Raw genomic sequence first — 23,551 nt, forward strand, 5'->3', positions numbered from 1 at the left:
GCCCTGGCCCAACTTAACCCTAAATCAGTCTCCATCTATAGAACGCAAAGAAAGTGCAAATAATGTCATTCACAGTGGTTTTGTGTCTTTTTATGTGAATTTTTCTTTGTGTAGTTGCGATCATTTCTTTCCACAGTATTTGTGTCCTTTTTGGACAGTTAGGTGTTTCTTTGTGGTTGTTTTGGCGCTCTTTGTAGTCATTGTATCTTTTTATACCAAGGGGCCTCACATCTTGGGCCCCTAAACCTGTGCCTAAAACAGATAAATTACTTCTTAGCTCAACTAATCTTAAATCACAGCAAAATGTATGATACTGAATCAGCTTTGAATTGCAGTGTCATATTGTTACAAATACATCTACAGTATAATGGCTTATTAGCTTGTTGATCGTATACAGTAGATATGTTTTAAATCATCTAAGACGACTACTGTGCAAAACCGTGCCCCTGTGTTACGAACCTCTATGACAAGAATTCCACTAGGTAGGCTATGTATTGTAACATAACATAAATAGCGATGTGCTGCTGTTGTCCTTACAATCTTCTCTGAAATCATATATCATGTTTCATGCAGGGGAAACTTGAAACAAAATCTGTCATCTAATAGAGCCTTAGAAAGGAAATCCTCATTTGCTATTCTTTTGACCTTTGACCCTAAATGCCCATTTGACCTTGTCAAATCCATATATGGTGTCATGCACTGGAGTTCCTGTAAATCTTGCAAATGCATTTGTCATGTATGCAGTTGTTTGTTTTTCGTGTAAATATCAATGACAGTGTCAGCAAAGTACGTAGCATATACCTCTGCAGTACCTCAACTCATGCACCCACGAGCATGTACACAAACAGACAAACACAAATAAACACACAGACATACATACGCACACCATATGGTGTCGCCTGTGTCATCAGCCCACACTAAAGTGTGTTTTCCCCAGCTGTTGTAAATGGAGAGAAAGTCAATATATGTTCTAGCTATCTATAGTAAGAATCGGCTCAATATGAAATACAATACAAATAAGGTGTTTTATAAATGAACCATGCTTTCAAAATCATAGAGTGTGAAAGACACTCAGTTAGATATGTAGTTAAGATTAGTTATTTGTGAATATTGTATAGGCTATTGGTTTTATGTTTATGCTTGTGTGTGCTTATGTGTTAATAGCAGCGCGTTAATCTCCTTCCTCCATAGGACCCAGAATCAATGAGAGAACAAATGACCATTCAAGATGAGTGAGTTTAATCTCTTGGCTCAGCTGTTTTACTGAGCAATCTATGTGTGGAAAAATCTGTGTGTGTGCTAAAAACTACACATATGAAGTGAACCTAACCAGGCCATCATGGACAGTCAGGACTCTCACTTCCTTTGCAACCATGCGAGTCGGGTCCAAAGACAGATGAAGCTGGGGTGTGTTTGTGTCTGTGTGTGTGTGTATATATATATATAATATAGAGAGAGAGTATATACAGAGAGAGAGAGCGTGTGATTAAGAGATACAGATGTAGAGAAATTGAAAGAGAGACACACCCAGAAACACAGAGGGAGAGAGAGAGAGAGGCCTGGGTGTTTTTGGGTGGATGTGGAGAGTCAGTGATCTACATTCACTGCAGAATCTAAATTATTTATTGGCCTTTCTCCAGCTTGCAACTGTCAGCTGATAACTACACAGACTTAACATCAGCTTTTGTGTGTGTGTGTGTAGGTCTGCGTGTGTGTGTCTGTACTGCCCCCCTCACCCCAACCCTCTTCTTATGTTCCCCTGTTAATGCAGAGACTTCTTTGTAAGGAAACTTTACAACATCATCATGGAACATGTTATTATTATGTGTGTTTGTGTGTGTGTTTGCGTGCATAGGTGTGTAGTCTCTTACATTTATGCCTATGTTCTACGTAGACATTAGTCAGAAGAAACAGTTCAAATGAAAATGATCTTGTAGTTTATGCAGATGTTTAAAGAGGTCATCACCCTTTTTCCTTTCACAACCTACTGAAAGCCAGTTGTGTTTTTATGCTATTTGGGATACAACACTTTTTTTTTTCCCAAAGCAGAGAAGGAGAAGAGAAACAAAGAGAAAGAGACAGAGGGAGGGAGAGAGGCAAAAGGTTGTTTCTGTTCTAATGTGAAGTAGGGAGACAGAGCAGAGAAATGGACTATGGAGAGACAGAAATAGAGAAAGGAGGGGGATAGTCAGTAAGACAGAGACATTATAGGGAGGGGTAGACTAATGAGAAACAATGGAGAGAGAGGGAGAGAGAGCGAGAGAGAATCAAACTGCCCGTCTGCATATAAATCATTTAACACAAAGTGGTGGAGAGACAAACGCTCAGGGTTGGCCAGCTACACTGCAGCCAGAGAGCGCACACACACACACACACACAAACTTGTTTTTGTCACTAAGACAGACATTGCATTGACTTACGTTCATTCCTTTATCCACCCTGCCAGAACAGGGAGCTGCCTCATCCCATCATAGCCGTATATTCGTGACTCACGTCTTAACAGTGCTTAAGCATAACTTATTTACATTGTGGGGACTAATTTTTTGTCCCCACATGGGAGCTGATTCTATAATGTCACATTTTGAACAGATTTTCACTACACAGCATGAATACTGTCCCTAAAACACAAATACTCCTTTTTTTTCCCCACTGTTCTTTTTGTTCACCCCTCCCCTTTCACTCTCTTTCTTTCTCACTCTCCCTTTGATTGATAGGAAGTGAAGTTTTGTCATCTCCTCTCACATTTCACTACCTGTACTTTTTCTCTTTCACTCAAATCCAATCCATCATTCTTTCTCTCTGTCTCCCCTCCACTCCTGCCACTGCTGTTTCTTTCACTCTCCTCTGCTTCATCTCCACCTCCCTCTAATCGGCTGCTTCCGCCTTTTTGTGAAGCTAATTTGAATTATTTGTTTGAAGTTTTTGGTGATATTTCCTGATAACTGCAAGTCTTAAGTTTAGTTTGCTCATGACTGTTGGCAACAAGACCTGCGTGTGTCTGTGTGTGTTTGTCTGCATATGTGTTACATTTCCTGCTCTGTTTGTGTATGTGTGTGTGTGTGTGCGCGCGGGCACGTGCACTCACCCTCTAGGCTCAATCTGCCTACCTCATACCTTTGACTGTCTGGTAATAAATGTGTGAATTGATCCGTATCCTGAGTCCCTACGGGCAGACTCGACACTGAGGAGCATGCGCATGAGCATGCGCACACACACACACACACACACACACATACACACACACACGCGCACACACACACATTCACAAGAAGGCTACACACTCACAAGAATCAAAAGTGATGAAGTTATAAGACAGCCCAATCTATTTAGATAGTTTTACTTTATCTGTTTCACACTTGGAAAAATATAATGAGAAGAACACACAGAAAGCATTTTACCACATCTTTAGTGCTGCCAGTGAGAAAAGTATCTTGAAGTCCTTTTCAGTTATTATTTTTGATGTATAAATATATATTTTTTTTATATATAAAGCAACACCCATTTTAAACAGTCACACAAAATGTTTGGCATTGAATGAACCGTGACTCTAGATCATGCAGAACAAATATTGAATGAATCCACACATACGTTTGTGGGGTATAACCTTTTGCACTGCCCCCTAGAGGCAAAAATAATATCTGATCGTTTATGTAAACTACTTCTACGTTAAAAACAAACATTGAAAAAATTTATAATTTAAAAATGTATGCACGTCTTGAAATATTTTTGGTTAAGTTTTGTCCACAAGTTTTGTCTAGATGACTGAAGTGAGAATTGGATATATTTTACCATTTCGCTTTGACATTCAATACTCTGCTGGAGGGTTTTTTGAGGTTAATTTTGAATATGTGACATGACGTGTGCACCACTTCCCCTGTGCTGCATACATGGCTACCAGCCACCTGGGCTTAGATCAGTAATACATCTAAATGTTCATCTGAACATAGTTTTTTGTTTAGATTTAACTAAGAAGTTGATATACCCACTCTCTACTTAAACAACAACCTCTTTACTCCATAACTTCACTTTCCGATATTGATCATCAGCAGAGCGTTGTTTTTCTTCTGCTTTGTCTGGGAGTGTGTGTGTGTGTGTGTGTGTGTGTGTGTGTGCTTGTGCATGCGTTTGTGATATTCTGAAATGTATCTGTCTGTCCTCCCACAGTGTTCTTTACACAGAGGTAGAGGAACACTGAGGTGATTCGAGGTAGTGAGGAATCCACATTTCCTTTTGTCTCTTTCCGTTTGTCTCTTCCTTCCTTTCTTCAACCAGTTGAACCAACATTTTATTCAAAATGCTTCACAATGTGTTTAATACAACACTTAATGGATTTGTTATTTAGAACTAAATCACGGAGGCAATAATATCTCATAATAGAAATTGAAGAAGACAAATGAAAAACTACAGATGCATTTGGTGATTTTTGACCAGTGGTTAAAAGTAAGTCTCTGAAATCCCAATGCCTCAAGTTCTTATAGCTAACATCTTGCCTAATGAAGGAATGTAAACGACTGGAATGACAAGATTGCGCAGCAGAGCAATGGGTCACAGAGAGCAGGTGAAAATGAAAAGCCACACTGTTCTCAGATTGTAAATTGAGCATAAAACCTGATAAATGCACCGTGTTAGCTGTTTTTTGATATACTGCAGATGGTTGCCCTTGTAACATATATGGCAATTGAGAAATGGAAAATCAATATGAAAACATGCTGCTGCATAAAAACTAGGGCATAAATCACGATAGAAATATTGGTATTGGTAGCTGCTCGCCAAATTTGCCGGGCCCACTGCCCGAGTCAAACCTTGTGTATGCAGATGTCTGACACTACATCAAATTAATTCAGTGCGGTCTTAGTGCATTGTTACATCACTTGGACAGGGCGTTTTAAAATCCCTGCCCTGACATGACACGTTGGATGTGGACAGAAGTTAAAACAGGAAGCTGAAACTTTTCCTCCACAGAGATCGGTATGAATGTTTAGTATGGAGGACACACTGCAGTGCTATCTTATCCTTGTAGGCTACCTTGCAATTCCTAAAATAGCATAATACAGAAAAAAGGAGTGATGGTCAACCTGAGATTTAAATGGGAAGATAACACAGATAATCTATTTAAAAATCCAAATATTCTCAGTGTAATTTTGATGGATAGACCTTAACCTTTTTGGCCACAGGTCTGGTGTGTGTCTAGTCATCCGCATTTACTATTCACTCACTGGATGGAAGATCATTTTGCTCTTTTGTATTGTTTCTATATGTCTCTCTCTCCTTTCCCTTTGCATTTTTCTCATTCCCCTTTCTCTTAGCTGTGCATCCTGGTTCTGTTGAATAATTCAGTTTCAGTTGCAGGCTAGTTTGCACGTGTGTGTGTGTGTGTTTGGTGTGTGTCTTTGAGAGAGTATTTGTCCGTGTGTGTTTGTGTATGTGTGTGTGAAGGGGGTGCAGTGACGTGGGGCAAAGCTATTTTTGGGATTTTGGATACGTGGAGAGAGTGAAAAACAGAGTGAGGGAGAGAGTCTGTGATGGATTGATTTTTTTTCATGCCCGTGTTCTTTAGTCACGTGCTGCGGCTGTTACTAGACAAACCCTGCTGGAAACCTGCGCTCCACCTGCAGAGTGTGTTGGCACACACTCACACACGCAGACACGCGCGCACACATACATGTACACATACAGTTTGATGGTGAAAGCACAGGCAAAGGTACACGGTTAAATCAGGAAGTATTGGCAGCTATACAAACACACACCTGCATCTCCTTCCTGAACACACAGCGAAATATGTCCCATGCTGGTCTCATACATTACACATAGCCAATGGCGAATGCACACACACACACACACACACACACACACACACACACACACAAACCCTCATACTACCACCGTCAGCATCTTGTAGAAAGTGACAACTAGGCTATATGTGGGGAGGGAGAGGCAGTGGCAGGGCTGAGATTGGAGACACAACACAGGCCGTATGGAATAACCAGCGAGGAGGAGAGGGTGACTGTGTAACGCCTATACACACTTGACTGATGCTGAATCAGACTGAGAGAGGCCAAGCAGGGCTAAACTGGCCTGCAGGCACTCCCATTCGCTGGCAACACAGTCCAACATGGTGCCAATGTGGAATAAATGTAACATCATTGTACGTGTAAGTGTAAATGTGTCTTTTAAAGGTTTCATTCATGTTAGGTTGGATTTTGATTGATTTTTTTTTGGTGCCAGTGGAAGCCATTTTCTACTGTAGTGAGGTGAATTATTTCAATCAGCATTTTGAATGAGACATGATATTTTTCAGCTTTAAATAAGACAAAGAGCTTTTGTGGTTTTAATTGTTTGGACGAAAACATTGAATCACTTTTTTAGATTCTTGGCTTAACTCTGAGAGAAACAAATTGAATTTTTGTTTTATTCATGTTTTACAAATGAAAATGCTGTCATATGTGAAAAATGCTGGACGGTAATTGATGTACGATAAACTCCAGCTACAATTCATAAGATTCTGTTCAAAATGTATAACCTAGGAACAAAATGAAGCGCTTCAGCCATGTCTTTTATCTTTTATGGCTGCTGATTATCAAAATAATTAGATAGGTTTCAACCATGGAGCTTAATCCCATTCATTTGATCAAATCAGTGCTTCTGAGGGAAAAGTGACAAGAAAATTAAGTAATCATTTGAGCTGTGCTGCCACTGCTCTGCTGCATAATGTAACAGGACAGAGGGAAAGAGGGGGACGGGAGGGGAAAGGATATGAAGAAAGTGACAGAGGAAAAGGGAAGGTTGGACGTTTTTTGTCCAGCTACCTCCTATTTTCTCCTTCTTTTATCTTGCATCTTTGTATGACAAAAAAGATTGTAGAGCGGCAAGGTAGTTCAGTGGTTAGCACTCCTGTCTCTCAGCAAGAAGGTTTTGGGTTTGATTCCCAGCACTGTGGCCTTTCTGGGTGGAATTTGCATGTTCTCTTTGTGTGGTTTCTCTCCAGTTCCTCATAGTCCAAAGACATGAACTCTAGGTTAATTTGCAACTCTAAATTGCACATTGAATACGAGTATGTTCCCTACATGGATAAGTGATATAGCCAGGGGATGGATGGGTGGACAAAACATTGACAAAATCTTGTCTACATGTAACTTACAGTCACGATGATGTATAACCTATGGACTGTCAAAAACTGTATTATTATAACTATACACTAAACCCTCACGCACACATGCAATATATTTGCATAGTGACCATTTTGTCCCATTTTATTCTTGTGCTTCCATTAGTTTTGAGGCCGGCTCCTGTCACTCTGAGGATGGCTTTATTAAATGTACATGATTACAGTCAAATTTACATAGTTATTGATCTTTTCGGTGTATTATACAGTAAACAAACAATCGTGGTTTACTAGAAATAAACTGAGTAATTAGTCAGTGTCAGAGCAAGAGAGGTCTGTGCCGTCACGTGTGGTTTTATTAATAGGAAGGCTGGCACCTTCTCAAAGGGTGGCAGCTGGTCTGGGCTCCATTGGCAGACGACTGTAGTGTAGTGAAGTGTAATGTTGTTGCAGTGTGTGTGTGTGTGTGTGTGTGTGTGCGCAGTGCATATATTAGTGTGTTTATCTAAATGGTAACATGGGAAATGTATGGATGTGGTGGAGAGGGACAGGACTGTGGAGGCAAATTAAGGGACTGACATTTTTGGAATAGGTTTCTGTTATATGTGTGGATGCATCCATGTATGTTTGAAATTATAATAGATTTATTTGTATGTGTTTTCACAGATGCGCAAAGATAGATAAAAATAAAATAAAATAGATCAAAGTCCAAATCAAATTTGACTTTGTCATTAAAACACTACTAGACACACATAATTAAACATTAAAGGTGGGTTTTGAGCAGGGATTTGAAGGTTGGGAGGTGTGTGCAGTGTGCAGTGTGTGAGTTCCAGAGGGAGGAGGCAGCGATGGGAAAGGCTCTGTCCCTGTTTGTGTTGGCATGTGTATGTTTTCATATCCGTGTGCGCCTGCCAGCATCCTGCATGTTATAAGACGTGTGAGATTTAAATATATCTGCACACATATGTGCTTACACGGCGGCGCTGAATTGTGTTAATTGTGTCAATATATGGAAATGCGATGGCTGCAGTGATTTTATTCCATTGCCATGTGTCAGTGACACACATACATACTGTATGTGACAGCATGATGTATAATCTCCCACCCACTCTCCTCTCTTCCTTTCATTCCCCTTCCCTTTTATACGGTGTATGTGTGTGTGTGTGTGTGTGTGTGTTCTTCTGCCACTAACCTACTTTCGACAGAGCATATACACACCGCTCAGGAGAAGAAAATACTGCAATACTTTCACACCATTCTTTCGTTCTCTCTGTTTATCCCTCATTCAGCACTCCTGCGCTCTTCGTCTTTGCCCTTCTCTCTTCCTCTCTGCTGTTTCCCTCGCTCTGCTGTGTCCTCCCCCCCACCCCCCTCTTTTATTCCTCACCACTCACCCTTTTCAATCATGTCTGTGCCCACAGGACAGTTTCTTTCCTTCTTTCTTTCTCAATTTCTCTCTTTCCTACTCTCCTCTCTCTTTCATTTAGTTCTTCATATATTTCTCTGATTTGCAATGTTTTTTTTTTCTCCCTCCCCATCCCTCCTCTCGTACTGTGTGTCTTGCTGTCGTTGTCCTCGTGCACTTGCTGACGCGGCATTTCGCTTTCCTTCTCTCAATCTTTCATTCGATATTGAATGGAGATGACATGATAGAGATTGGGATGATTGATGGATGTGCTTAGTGAGAGACAGGTGGACTGAGGAAAGATGGGAGGGAGAGATGCGAGAAAATCATAGTGACAGAGAAACAGAACGAGGGGGAGATGGACAGATAGAGGAATATAAGAGGGTGTGGGCATTAAGAGGTAGAGAGGTACGAAAGAAAGAGAGCGAGAGAGGCCTCACAGGGCAGAAAGAGAGGGAAATATCAGTGGGAAACAGGCAGACGCTTTTCTGAGAAGGAGAAAAGGCAGGAAAGACCGTATGAAGACTGTATGGAGCAGTAATGGACAAGGTTGAAAAAAGGCCAGTGGAAGTGTGTGTGTGTGTGTGCGCCTATACGTCATTTTGCTTCAGTGGCGTATTTGAAGACCTCGGTTTTCGTCTACGACCTACTACCGTCCCCATTATAGTGCACATACACACACACACACACACACACACACACACACACACACACGTGCATGCACACTCAGACACACCCAGGCAGATAATAAAAAGCAATATGCAGAATCATGGTTAGAGAGAAAAAAACAAGGTAAGAGAAACACCCTCTTTCTTTCTTTGTTCCTCATTTGCCTATATACAGTAACTCTGACATGATGCTATATACATTATAGCCTTTGAGGAGAGATTCATTATTGAAAGGTTTATGGCAAAGTGTGACTCATTTATTCATATGCTAAATTTTGTATATGGGGGAGACGGAGGGAGAGAGAGAGAGAGACTGCGACTGCAAAATTTGCCAAGTGATCGTCATATGAAACACACATCACAGTCGTTCCTCACAAGGAGTATTTCTAACGCACAACACACACACATCAGTCCCTCCCATTTCCCTGTCTCTCCCTCTCTCTCCCTTTTTCAGTTAGCTGCGCTCTTCTCCCTGAGCCCATACATACACACACGTATATACATGTACACAGACTCCCATTTATACACACGCACACACACACACACACACACACACACACACACACACATACGTATAGCTTGGGGGGCAAGGAGGCTAATTGAGTGGTGCCCTGGGTGTTCTAGTAATGTGTGCCTGTTAAGAGCGGTCAAACACACGCGCGTGATCACAAACACTCACACACACATTGTGAGCTATAGCGTCAGGCTGGAGCAGCTTTTCAGTCCCCCTCCACCATGATCATGCAGCATGCACATGCACGCCACACACACATTCAACCACACAGGCATGTTCATGTAACAGACTCGTATGACACACACACACACACACACACACACACACACACACACACGATGTATGTTTCCATAAATAGCTTCCTCTTTCTTTCTTCATCGTTCAAATTTCCCCATCCCCCCACTGCCATGGGAATGGTTTCTCCCAAAGGAGGCAAGCAAGTAGGAAAAAGGTGAAGAAGAGGAGAGAGTATAGAAAAGAATAGAGTAGGATAGTATATGATGTAATAGAATAAAATAATGTCCCTTCTTTTTGTGCTGTGGATATCCATGCTGTATATGTAATCATATTTATCATGGAAGTCAAACTCCTTTTTTCCTTTATCATCTATTTCTTCCTCTGTCCATTACTCCCTCTCTCTCATTCATCTCCTTCACACATTGCTCTCTTGCTCACTCTCTACCACTTACTCATGCTCCTCTTTTAAATCTAACTATTTATCTTGTGACCTTAACCAGACAGGCGGATTGATTTAAGAAGACACTGTCAGCGTGCTTGTGTGTGTGTGTGTGTGTGTTAGAGAGAACATGTGACAAACAAAATTAGATGTACAATAAGATACTCCCTCTTTCTTTTATTTATCTCTCTCTCTCTCTCTCTCTCTCTCTCGCCTTAGCTGAACTCGCCCTCAGACGTTGTGTTCATAGAGCCAAACGGTGATGTCATAATCAATCTCACTCAGTCTCTAGGCATGCCATCATCACACACTAACACTTTCATATAGCCTGTGCCTGTTTCTTCTGTGTGAGTGATTGTTTGTTTTACTTGTTTGTGTGGGTGTTGTTGTACCAGAACATACACTTAACAGAACATATTTAACCGACTCGTTTCTCTGTGTGTGTGTGTGACGTGTGTGGTGTGTGTGTAAACAGGCCAGAAAGGCAGCAAGATCCAACACAGTAGTCCATTTGAGTTATGGGCCTATTGTCTGCCTGACTCCCTTCCGTGTTTTCAAATAGCCTACATTTCACCTTTGACACAGGAGTGGGGATATTATCTTAACTGCTGACCTGTCAGATAGAAACACAGGTATATCTTGGGATTACCAAGGAAAAAGCGTTGTGTTTTCTAAATGCTTCTAAAGGCTTATTTGTCCTTTGATCCTCAGTGTTGAGGTTGCATTTATGTAATAATAGCGTGGAATGCTATTTTTGAATAACTTTGGTCCTATTCATGGTCTGCGGCGCTGAGGTATTCTGGATTTACGTTTTCATTTTTGCATCTGCTTTTTGGTTTCCATGGACACATTCCTTTAAATGCAGTAACCAGTGAGTAGATGATAGAAACTCTCTATGGAGTAAATATTTAGATTGTGATTGTTGTGGTGGTGCGGCTGATATAACTATGATTTGAAGCAGCCAAGGTGTTTGTCTGTGTGCAGGCTAAATTAATATCCTAATTGCAACTAGGCATGTACAGTACAGAGACTATTATATGATGTAACACATACAGGTACAATGACACATATTTTCTAATTAGGGGATGTAATTATCTTAATCAATGAGGCATATCTTAAGATTACAATATTGTAATTAAAGCACATCTTGTTATATGGGCCAGGCAAATTGTGCCACGATTTGATCATGTCCAGATGTATTTTTCAACTGTTTACATTCATGTGAAGTGTTTTTTCCTTAACTGAACTCCCTCACTCCATTTGAGTGGATGATTCTTGCCACCATCATTGCCAACTGCATTGTCCTGGCTCTGGAACAACATTTGCCCGATGGGGACAAGACGCCATTGTCTGAACGCCTGGTAAGTTAAAAAAGAAAAGAAAAAAATACATGACACAGTGTGTAAGCCATATGTAAACTTGATTAAATCCAGGAGACACTTTTGATTGGGCATTGATTTTACTTCAGCGGAGATAAATGAAGCTGCTCTACTAATGGAGGCTGAAAATGCTGCAATGATCCAAATATTCTGTGATACAACACATGAGAACCATACACAGTCCTTAATGCCATAGGAGTTTAACAACTCCCATCTGTGTAGCCACACTGGGGTTAATGCCCTCAGTAGTTGACACATAGAGTATTGATTAAAATGTCCTTCTGAAGCCAAACTCATCTAGCTATTGATATCTGTCTCACTTTGTCTCCCTGTCTTTCTCCATTTGTCTTAACTTCCTTCCTCTTTCTCTCTCCTCTTTACCCTCTTGTTTCCTTTGTTTCTTTCTTTCCTCCTTTAGGATGATACAGAGCCGTACTTCATAGGGATCTTCTGTTTTGAGTCTGGAATAAAGATCCTGGCACTTGGTTTTGCCTTCCACAAGAACTCCTATCTGAGGAACGGATGGAACGTCATGGACTTCGTAGTAGTACTCACAGGGTGAGTGGCAAGGCCTGCATGACACAATTAGGAAAATTTGTTTGTCCTTCAGATTTATTGTCAAAACTAAAAGTAGTTGTAACATGTGTGGTTGTGAATGAGCATCTGTGTCTTGGTGAGTGTGCATTCCCCCGCTTCTTTGTCCTAATGAATGGCCCCATTCTGAGCAAGGCAACAGTCAGATCACAGAGCGGAACTGCAGGCAGCCAGCAACCTGGGTAGTGAACAAATGTCACCGCAATATACACAGAGACAGGAGGTGGGGGGCACAGAGGAAAGAGACACTCGATAGAGGGTAAGAAAAGTGGATGTGATGGTGGCTAAAGGTGAATGGCAACAAATGCAAAATGACAATGCAAGAGTGAAGGAAAGCATTTAAGAGAACGAAATAATGCGGGATAGCAGTACAATAGCACTAAGATAAATGGGCTTGTTTTTCATATAACTGATTTGTGTATGTTTGACAGCATTTTATGAAATGCTAATAATAAATGAGGCCACTGTGTTATTTTAAATCTCAATGAGAAGGTGAAGATGAGGGCAAAGGGAAGAAATGGGATGTCGTCTGTGACAGACAAGGGTGTCAACAGGCGTGAGTTAAGACACACGATGGGATTAGCGCGATAGAATTACTGTTACTGTTTAGATTATAGGTCATAGAAAAAGACCAGAGTAGATAGATAATATGACGCAGTGACAGAAATAAAGCAGGTCAGGGTAAATATTGCATCTACACACAAGCAGGTTTACATTTCATATGTCAGTGATGTAGAAAAGATGCACTGACTCATTCATTTCCCATCATGCGTCCATGTGTTGAAGCCACATTAAGATGTACATAGGCGCTGCAGGATGTTTAAAACTGTCACATGTTGCTCAGCGTTTACAGATTAGTGTGAGATGAATGTGTCTGTGTGAGTGGTGGGTCACTGAAAAGCCTGCCACAATTTATGTTTTTTTTTAAATTATTATTATTTTATTTTACCAATTTCGCTAATTGCACATGACATGACACATGAGGATGATGCACATTGATTGTGTTTTTTAACAAGAGAAACTTAGCAGTGATACTGTATTTCTCTGTCATTTTCTCACTTGTAGTTAGTTGTGTAGTAAAACTGTGGTACTGTAGGTTACTGTGTCCACTGAAATGAGTGTGTGGGAGCACTGGCACAGATTGTTATGATGAGGTCATTGCATGTTTGTGTGTGTGTGCAATGCCATGTGGTGATTTGGAGAGGGTTATATAAACTGTGTGCGTCTTTGCTGACAAAGCACCAGTGAAACTAGTGATGGCCCCCCTCGGCCCACACGCGCACACACACACATACACACACGCACACACACACACACCAAGGACTCAGTCTGGCGGTATGTCCTTATGCTTTAATAAGAGCAATCATGGAGCCAAGCTCAGCTCAGTGTGGCACAACAGAGTGACTGTAAGAGAGAAGAGGGAGTGAGAGGATGAGTGTCAGTGAGACAGCAGGAGATGCAGAGGGGAGGAAGGAGAGGAAGTAGAGGTAGAGCAGGAGGGAAGCGAGGCGGTCCTTAAAACTTCCAGTAAACGCCTTGTCTCAAATAATCTCTCCCTCCCCCCCTCCTGTGTTTTCTAATAGGAAATCTTTATGTTTATGTTCGGAAAGTGAAACCCTCTGAGCAAGCATGACACAGCAGTTAAATCATCTGTAGGCTCGTTGCTGTGGAGATACAGCTCCAACACCTCTCATTTAACTCTTTTTACTCTCTCTATAAGGTGCATAGATTTCCAAAGAGGCATGGCTGGAACATGGAGGTCATCCGTCATGTTATTAGGCAATCTCACTTTGCACACGACACATATTGGAAAAAAAAACATATTCTCTCTCTCTTCCTTCACACACAGCACTAATTTGTGGGTTCAGAAGAAGAATTTAAGAAAACGGTCAAGAAAAAAAAAATTACAGACAAATAAATTGTGAGATAAGAGGAAGGGAGGAGAAGGATGGATTAAGTTTTCTGAAATTAATGTTATCATGCAGCAAGAATTAAGCACTGGCTCAAAGATTTTAGGTAATAAATAACATATATGTTGTGTAGTGAATGGCAGTCATAAAGCACACATGTTCTCTACGATAACCAGCTGTGTTGTTACCATTTTTAACAGAGGTGGATTTATAACATGATGTCTAGACAGAGAAGACGCTGCAGCCCTTACAGCACACATACTGTACATTCCCATGATGTGCTATCTACGCCGACTGAGGTCGATATATTTTCTACACACATGCACACGTAAATACACACACACACACACACACACAGAGCCTTTGTTGAGCTTTCTATGAATGGCGGTTGTGTTTCTAGCTGTGCAGCCCTTTGAAGATGAAAGGTTACTTGGCCTTTTCTACCCACCTCTGGCCGAAACCTTTGATAACACACTGACCGGTCCTTGCAGGCACACATGCATGCACGCACACACATTTCCACTTCAAACATTCCTTTCCATTTCCTACTCACTCCTAGTGCCCTCGCAGGCACTGTCTTTAAACGTGCACAAAGACAAGCACACAAATGGCACTTAACATGTCTGAATAGATTTGCTATTCACTCTACAACCTTGTTGGATGTCAGTTGATTAGTATGCATCCATGTGTCTGTGCCAAGTGTGTGCGTGTGTGTTGACCTATCTGTTGTTGTAAATTGCCTGGGTGATTTGGCACTGGGGATAAGCTAGTTGTTTTTTATGCCTACTATTGATTATTAGTCCAATTACCCTTAGTTTATAGCCATTCTTGCCTTTCCTACTCTCTCCTGTGCTGCTGCCTTCTCCACTTGTACATATGCTTTTCATTACATAAAACTGGTACAGTCAGTGACATGAAGGAAGAAAGCGCGGAAACGCCTGTCAGTGACCTTGAAATCAACTGAACCTGAAATCTGTGATGTAATAGAAATAAGAACAATGACTGATCTTTATCAGTAAAATGGATTTGATATGAGAGAGGATTAGATATTATGCAGATAATGCATTCATTAGGAAATAGTTAAATCGTTGGAGCAGATAAATGCAAAGATGCGAGAAAAGCTGAGAATTTGGGGAGGGGAAGAAGCAGGTTGGTCAGTGAAGTGCACTAAGATAATTAGCCACATTTGGCTGAAGTCAGCAAGACGAGCAGACGGAGAGTGCCGGCAAAAAAAAGACTGTGTTTGTATAATGTGTTGGATTCCCATGAGAAGGGGTCGATGGGGAGATTGTGTAATAGCAATATTGCTTAATGTGATTCCCCTTAATCATTTGTGTTCCTCAGGATAAAGTGAAGGTATGTGTATGTGTATATTTAGTTAAAGTATATAGGATTACTGTAGAAAGCAACTCTGTCCTTGACAAGGAAGAAATAGTCTCCGATGGTTATTCCAAGTGACCTACTTTCCAGTGCATACGTGAAGAAAATTATTCACACCCAATATGTTTGAACTACAACCAGTGCCTGTTTGCCATGCAGATGTGTGTGTGTGTGTGTGTGTGTCTGTGTGTGTGTGTTCCCCGCGACTGCTTTTGTATGTGCGGCGTGTGTGCGTGCATACATGTGTGTGCAAGTTGCGATACATTAAAGAGAGAAAAGAGAGGAGGATAAAAAACAATCAATCAGGCTCCTCCCTTGGCCCTGTTACCAAGGTGATGCAGAGATTCTATCAATGAGCCAAGGTCTCTGTTGCCATGGAAACACTTATGAATGAGAAAGGGCCCAGTCACCGTGGAGACGGTGTGAATGAGGAACTGCCTCATCGGCCTGACACTGTTTGTGACGGCGGATGTTGTTAAGAGACTGAATTCTTCTTCGGCGCCATCATCATCATCAATATTATTAACATCATCATCATCATTAGTGTCGTCGTCATGGTACATAATCTGTGTGTGTGTGTATCAATCAGCACACACTCAGATACTGTATTCTGTATTTCCAGGTGGATGCAGATTATTCCTTTGTACAGTGGAGATATTCAATGCAAATCAGGAGCCTATATAACCAACTGATTCACTGTTTGTTCATTATCTTTAGTATTAGTACCGTCTTTCCACCATGTATTAGCTACATCTTCCCCATTGTGTAATACATTCTGTCTCATGCCTTCCCCTCTTCCCTTTATTGCCATACCCGATTGCAACAGTGCAGTTTTTTCTATGTAACCCAGCATCTTCTAGGCTAATGGCTTTGTGAGCAAAGCACTAAACCCTTACCTGCTTTGTGGGTGATGTTGTGTAGTCGAGCTTGCACTCTGGCCTACCTTTGAAGGAGAGTTTTTGACTATACATTATCATTGTTTTTCAAGAGAAGCAGCCATACATTTAGAGTTTGCTAGAGTCATGCAATGCAGTATTCATGTTCCAGCATGAATAGGCAGAGCGCTACCTCCAACCTGTAAGTAGCATTGCAGTCAAAGCATTATGTGTCTTGTTATGCAATTCATTATACTGGAACAAAGGGATAATAACCAGGACATTTCAAAATATAAATGACACACACAAAAACATTCATTCATTTCTCTGTTAGAATCCGCTTAATACATTTTCATAAAAATCTCAGTTTTCATCACTAGGTATAAAAATAAAAATCAAATTTCTTTCAAGACTATTAGGTTTTTACGGTTTCCATCAAACAGACAGAACAATGACCACTTTGGCTGAAAAAAAGGCTTGTTAACATTTGGCATTATTTATGTTTTTCTGCATCTTCCCTTCACCAACTATTGATCATTGGAATAATGTGATAGCATGTTAACTGTTCAAACATCGATCATACCTCGGTATTGCATTAAATTTGTTGCTATATCTTTTGATGGCTGTTATACAGTTTTGATTATAATCTAAAATGTATTTTATATCAAACACTATAGGCGTGTTTTTGTGTTTACAGTATATTCAGTGTTTCTTTGAAAACGGAAGAATGGATTCGTGAAGCTTTTCCAGGATCAGTCATGCTGTTTTGGCTACACATGCAGCTGAAGTACAGTTATGCTGCGTGACCAAAGGAGGAACCTCTCAGTTACAAGTCAGCCCCTGATGAGGCATCTGATATCATACAATGTCATTACAAGGTCCCGGCCTAGTGATGAGGGATCTACCGTTTAGTGGGGGGAGGGGGCTTGTTGGTAATGTAATACTGCATTCAGAGCCACAGCTCAGTATACCTTCATCCATAGATCCTGGGTCAGTGTTACTTTTCACTTCTTGGCCGATTTTACGGGTTTCCAAGCAAAGCAGGCTGACTTCAAACCTGTGATTAAGGCTCTGCTGTGTCACTGGGCCTCTTAGTGGAACAGAGGAAAGTGGAAATGTGTCAGAGAGAGAGAGAGAGCGAAAGAAGGAGAGAGAGAGAGAGAGAGAGAGCGAAAGAAGGAGAGAGAGAGAGAGAGAGAGGTGGGAAGGAGGATGATTCACTGTGTGCGTCAGACGGAAGGGACTGACTGGAAGTCTGGAGGCACAAGGGAACATCTTAACCCTCTCAAGTACACACGTACACACTCGCACTGTTTACTACTCTCCATTTGGATGATGAGCAGCGGTACAGGTGCTTGTTATGCAGACCACAACACATTTTACTCCGCAGACAGATGACGGCCTAAAGAGGAATAATTTAAACGAGCCAAGATTAAAAATAAGCAGAAATAAGCAAGTCAGCATCTCTGATCCCCCGCATCTGCCACCACTCCCTCCCTCTCCCTTTGTCTGTCCGTCTCTCGATGCCTCTAACTTTCTCTCTCTATCCTCCACCCTCCTCCTCTTCGTCCTCCGATCTCCCCTCTCCTCCCCATCGCTCCATCTTTCTCTTTTTTCATTTTATAATCCCTCCGTCGTGCCGATACAAAACACTCCCCCCTTCAGCCCACCCCTCTCTCATCCTGATACACTTCTTTGCCTACTTCACTTGTCAGCTCTATTGATCAGCTCAGCTCTTGGAGGATTTACATACAGTACTCACCCAGTTGCTTGTAACGACCTGGCATGGGTGTGCGACTGTGCGTGTTAAAATGTGCGTGCGTGTGTGTTTGTAAAAGTGGGAAGACGGGAAGGAACAGAGGCAGACTGACAGTGACAAGCTTGACTATCTTAAATATTAATTGCCCATGCGCACTTCTGTGCATTTCCTTCTTTCCCTTTAGGATCCTGTCCACTGTGGGTTCAGATTTCGACTTGCGGACCCTCAGGGCTGTGCGAGTATTGAGGCCTCTCAAACTGGTGTCCGGTATTCCCAGTAAGTCAAACCTGTCCATCATGAAGTATAAAGCACTGAAAAATAAAGCTCTTTATCCCAAACAGTTATTCCTTTAGCAGCTGAGAAAATGATATTTCTTTTATGTGCAGAACAGTTTCAGGTTTTGTTGGAGGATCGAAATAGCGTGGAGAAGCATTCTGTGTCAAGGTTTTATGCAGCTTCTGTGTTTTTCTGCATAATGCACCCAAAGTGTTCTAACAAAAGTGGTTCTTCTATGCACTCTGCTCCTTTTTTTTTAATGTTATAGTGGCAGTAGCGTTCCAGCACCACTGCAGTGTTATTAATAGCTTTGTCTCCACTACAGGGCTGAACAGGCAAACCGAGGCTTACTCATCAGAAAAGTCACTGGAAACCAAATTAGAGTTCTATTATCATATGTGATCTACGTTACAAAACGGGTGGCCAGTCTCCACAAAACAGCATTTGGCATGACATTTAAACTCACTGTGGAGTGTTGGCTTTGATACTTTTCTGTTGATGATCTATTTGGAAAGAACTTATTTAACCACAACCAACCAGTCTTTCCATCACATATGTAGCAAGTAAATGATCAAGACTGTAAACGTGTGATATTCTGATGGTTTTATCATGTCTGTGGTTTTTCAGTTCAACCGTTTAATTGATGAAGAAAACTTGCCATACACTGCCAGTATTGTTGCTCAGGTGCTTGTTAGTGTCAAAATCAAACTTAAAGGGATAGTTCAAAATTTTGGCAAATTAGCCCATTGCCATAATCCCTATAGTTTTAGGAATAGGTTCCAAGAAATACCATGAGCCTCCGTGGCGTAGCTCTGAGCAGCTCGCGGCTCTGCTCCACCGTTCTAAAAATACCTTGCACCAACAATTAAAGGTAATGAACCTACTCATAAGAATGTAGGGATTATGGCAATGGGCCAATTTGCTAAAATCTTGAACTATCCCTTTAACCCATGATGACATCAATGTGACTTTTACTGAGAACAAACTACATGTTTCACCCGTGGCATATCCAGGTTCACAGTTGTGATAAATCCATGCACATAGGTCACATGACCAGTTATCGTCACCTCATTTTGTGATCAGTGTTTTAACCTTTTCTCATTAGAAACTTGAAACGCCTAAACATCTTCCAAAAACACCACACAATAATAATATACATAATCAAAAATCAGAGCATTATGGATTTTGAGACACATGGTCATATGATAATTTACAATATAAAGGTTGTTCTAAAAGTCTAAATACTGTGCACACTGTGTCCTCCAGGCTTACAGGTGGTGCTCAAATCCATCATGAAGGCCATGATTCCTCTGCTGCAAATTGGCCTGCTGCTTTTCTTTGCCATCCTCATGTTCGCCATCATCGGCCTGGAGTTCTACATGGGCAAATTCCACAAAACCTGCTTTGACAATCACACAGGTAAAGGAGTTTGTGTTCCCAATGATAACCATGCCTTCACCGGCTGAGCTCAACTTTTAAGCAATGACAGTGCTAGAATAAGCAAAAGGTAGATTTGGCGTGCTCACTCCAAGGTTTCAGTGACGCTCAGGTGCCAGTCCAAAAAGTTTAAAGTGTGAGAGAAGCGACAGCACTCATGGTAGTGATTACACTTTCTTTATAATATAAATGGACAGCAGCAATACAGATAAGGACGTGCTTCGGCTCGTAGCCGTCCTCAGTGCTAGAATAAGACAATAGCAAGTGTTTGTCGTCACTTCCTTCCCATGTTCTTTGTGATGATTGCTCGCTCATGGATAATACCTGTAATAATAACTTTCATAGGAATACCTAGAACATTTTTGTCTAAATAATTCATACAGGTTTGTTCATTTTGCTCTGTCATTGCTATTTTATATTCCTTTACATATTAAATTCCAGAAAGAAGGGCCACAATTGTGTTTTGAACCAATGGATATCAGGTTCTTACAAGATGAACTACGTGTTTTGAAAAAACCTCCTCATCTCCATTTTTCAGGTGAGATCCGAGAGGAGTTTCCATGTGGGACAGAGCTTCCGTCGCGGCTGTGTCCTGAAGGCACCATGTGTAGATCATACTGGCTGGGACCAAACTATGGCATTACCCAGTTTGACAACATCCTGTTTGCTATTCTCACCGTCTTCCAGTGTATCACCATGGAGGGCTGGACTGACCTGCTCTACTATGTACGTGTAGCTAAACACACAAACACACACACACACACACACACACCCAGTAGTAAAGCAGCGGTGAAAGTCATTAAATTAACCAGTTATTGTTGGTGCGATATTGGGCCGAGGCTTCTGGGTAACCAGTCAGTCGGTGGTGTGAATAAAGGATCATTTCATGAAGATGAACTCAGTCTTTGTCACGGAGACAAATAGCTTGGCAAATTAATCAATTAATAATTCAATAGTTAAATTATTATTATTCCTGAGTGAAAATTGCACAGTATGGACAAGACCTTTGTTTGGCATTTCTGGCGCCATTTTGTATGGACAAAACCACCACTTATCTGGAGGAAAAATTAAAAAAAAAAAAAAGAAATATCAAGTAATTTGCAGTTGAATTAAGGTCTCACATTTGTCTAACGTGTGTCAGTTTTTGCATTAGTGTTTCCAGTCTTCAGTCTCAGGCCACAGAACCAAACCACACAAGATTTTTTTTTGTCTCATGAAGTGAAAAGTGTTAAAACGACCAATCATTTTCACCTCTGCACGCTGTGCATCAGCCCATAAAATGGGCACCAGGTCTCGAACAGTGTCATCACTCATGCCCAAGACTGAATAGTTCCCTGCTGTCAGTGGCAACGGTTGCCATGGAGACCAGAGGCAGATGAGGGTCTTTGAGTGTTACTGTAGCCGTCTCTTTTCCCTCCCTCTCAGTCCTTCTAGTTGCCCCTTTTCTGTCTTTTTCTCCCTTCTTATCTTTCCCTCCCTCCCTCCCTCCTTTTTCCTCCCTCATATCTCCCATCCTTCCTCTCTGTCACTCTCACTCGCTGTCTCTCCCTGCGTCCCTCCTTCCCGGTGCTGCTCTATATTTAAAAGGGCCTGTTCAGCCTAAGTTATTCTTGCAGCTGCTGGGGAGGGAAGCGATAAAAGTTTAATGGTAGAAAAAAGGGTCTGTGGTGAGTCGGGTACACAGCAGTAACGCCAGCCTACATGCAGGAAGAAGGAAAGATGGAGCGTGCAGTGTGGGGAAAAGGAGAGGGAGTGTGGAGGTGTGAAAGGCTAAAATGAGGAATCAATGTCGAGTCTGATCAGTGACAGTGAGGAGGAATGGAAAGGTTGAAGGGATTAATAGAATAAAGGAAAGAAAGAAAACCAATGAGTGGGGATCAAAGTAAACAAAATAAGGACAGGTAAATCAGGGGGAAGGGGTTTTCAAGAAGGTGCAGAAAACACTGAGAAAACAGTAAGGAATATAAAGAATAAAGAAAACGAAGGAATCTAATCAGGAGGTAGAGACAGAGTGGAAGAGAGCAAAGCATTTGAAATACATTATTTACTCTGCACAGAGCAGCTAAATAGAGTGGCAGATATGCATTTACTTATTGAGATGACTTAAAGCAAAGTCGTGTCAGCCCTGCTTTTGTTTATGTATATTTCCAACAGCAGTGGACTCCATCTTTTAAATGGCCACACTGTCTGGATTTTGGACGAGTTCCAGGCAAATTTGCAAAACGTTATCATGTTTTCTCATTACATTTATGAACACATAGCATGCAAATACAGGAAATGTGTTTTAATTTAACAAGCATCATGTCTGACCTTAAGTTTGATCTCAGACAAAACAAAACAAGACATTATAGCTGATTCATGCAGCAGCAGTGCCTGTCTCACTGGTTTCTAAAGCAGCGCAGTCTACATTTAAAGGGTCAATTATATTACGTGTATATACGTATATGGCCCTGTCACATTAATGGTATAATTATTACATATTGTTGACTAAGTGATATTTCTGTTAGCTTATGTGCTATTCTATCGAGTTCAGGGGTGCAGAGCAAAGCATTGATTACTTTGTTTAATGTGTGTGTGCGTGTGTGTGTGTTTCCAGAGCAACGATGCCTCAGGGAGTGCATGGAACTGGATGTACTTCATCCCCCTCATCATCATTGGCTCCTTCTTCATGCTCAACCTGGTGCTGGGTGTGTTGTCAGGGTAAGTGTCTCTTTGCGTGTTGAGTGTTTGACCAAGCGTAAAGGTTGTTTATATGTCATTTTTCATCCGCTGTACATTAATGATTTAATGGCTTCTGAGATGAATTTTGAAATCGTTGTATGTAAGCCACAGTGAAAATCTGAAATGGCCACATTAAAAGTATCCACTGAGTTTGTGTGTGTGTGTGTGTCCATGCAGGGAGTTTGCCAAAGAGAGAGAGCGTGTGGAGAACAGGAGCGAGTTCCTGAAGCTCAGAAGACAGCAGCAGATCGAAAGGGAGCTTAATGGTTACCTGGAGTGGATCTGCAAAGCTGGTATGTGTTATTTCTGTTTCATTTTTCACACACAATCAATCAACTGTAAAAAACAAAAAAAAACAAAAAAAACACTGCAACATGGAAAAAATACAGCATTTCAGTTATAAATCCATCAGGCATTTTGCAGATGTAGATTTTTTATATATATTTATTATCAAAGTAATTATGAAAATGTGTATGTAACTATGTATTTTATCAAAGCTACATGTCCTGCTGGTACTGGGAGGAGTCTGTTTACAAAGAGAATTTAATTATGTTTTATTTTTGGGTTTTACTGTGAAGCTGCAACAGGAAATGAGCTGTAGTCATCAGGGTAATATCAGCTCAATATTAATTGAAAGAAGAAGATGGTTTAAAACAACATGGGACATTTATTTTGTAGTCAGGTAATATAAGTGATCTACATTTGCTGACTCCTTTACAATAATGATTCACTAAACGACTGAAAGTAAGATTAAATTACCAGACAAGCTTCATATTGTATCTGCTGTGTACAGAGGTATCTTCTGTGAACAGACTCGATTAACATCGCTCTGGCAAGGATTAAAAACACGTGTTT

General features: G+C 41.1%; 1 protein-coding gene across 20 annotated transcripts in view; it reads left to right on the top strand.

The window, feature by feature from the left end:
* cacna1aa (calcium channel, voltage-dependent, P/Q type, alpha 1A subunit, a) overlaps window positions 1-23,551 on the top strand; it is an 80,075-nt gene that overhangs the window by 5,631 nt on the left and 50,893 nt on the right. For all 20 annotated transcript variants that reach the window (XM_085784526.1, XM_085784533.1, XM_085784516.1 and 17 more), the window contains exons 2-8: window positions 11,620-11,726; window positions 12,163-12,302; window positions 18,447-18,538; window positions 19,805-19,957; window positions 20,514-20,701; window positions 22,572-22,675; window positions 22,874-22,989. In XM_085784526.1, coding sequence (XP_085640652.1) covers window positions 11,620-11,726; window positions 12,163-12,302; window positions 18,447-18,538; window positions 19,805-19,957; window positions 20,514-20,701; window positions 22,572-22,675; window positions 22,874-22,989 — 900 coding nt within the window. The remainder of the gene's footprint in view (window positions 1-11,619; window positions 11,727-12,162; window positions 12,303-18,446; window positions 18,539-19,804; window positions 19,958-20,513; window positions 20,702-22,571; window positions 22,676-22,873; window positions 22,990-23,551) is intronic.

Source organism: Trachurus japonicus, chromosome 8 (genome assembly GCF_045865225.1).
Source record: "Trachurus japonicus isolate A0001 chromosome 8, Traja_1.0".
Lineage (NCBI taxonomy): Eukaryota > Metazoa > Chordata > Actinopteri > Carangiformes > Carangidae > Trachurus > Trachurus japonicus.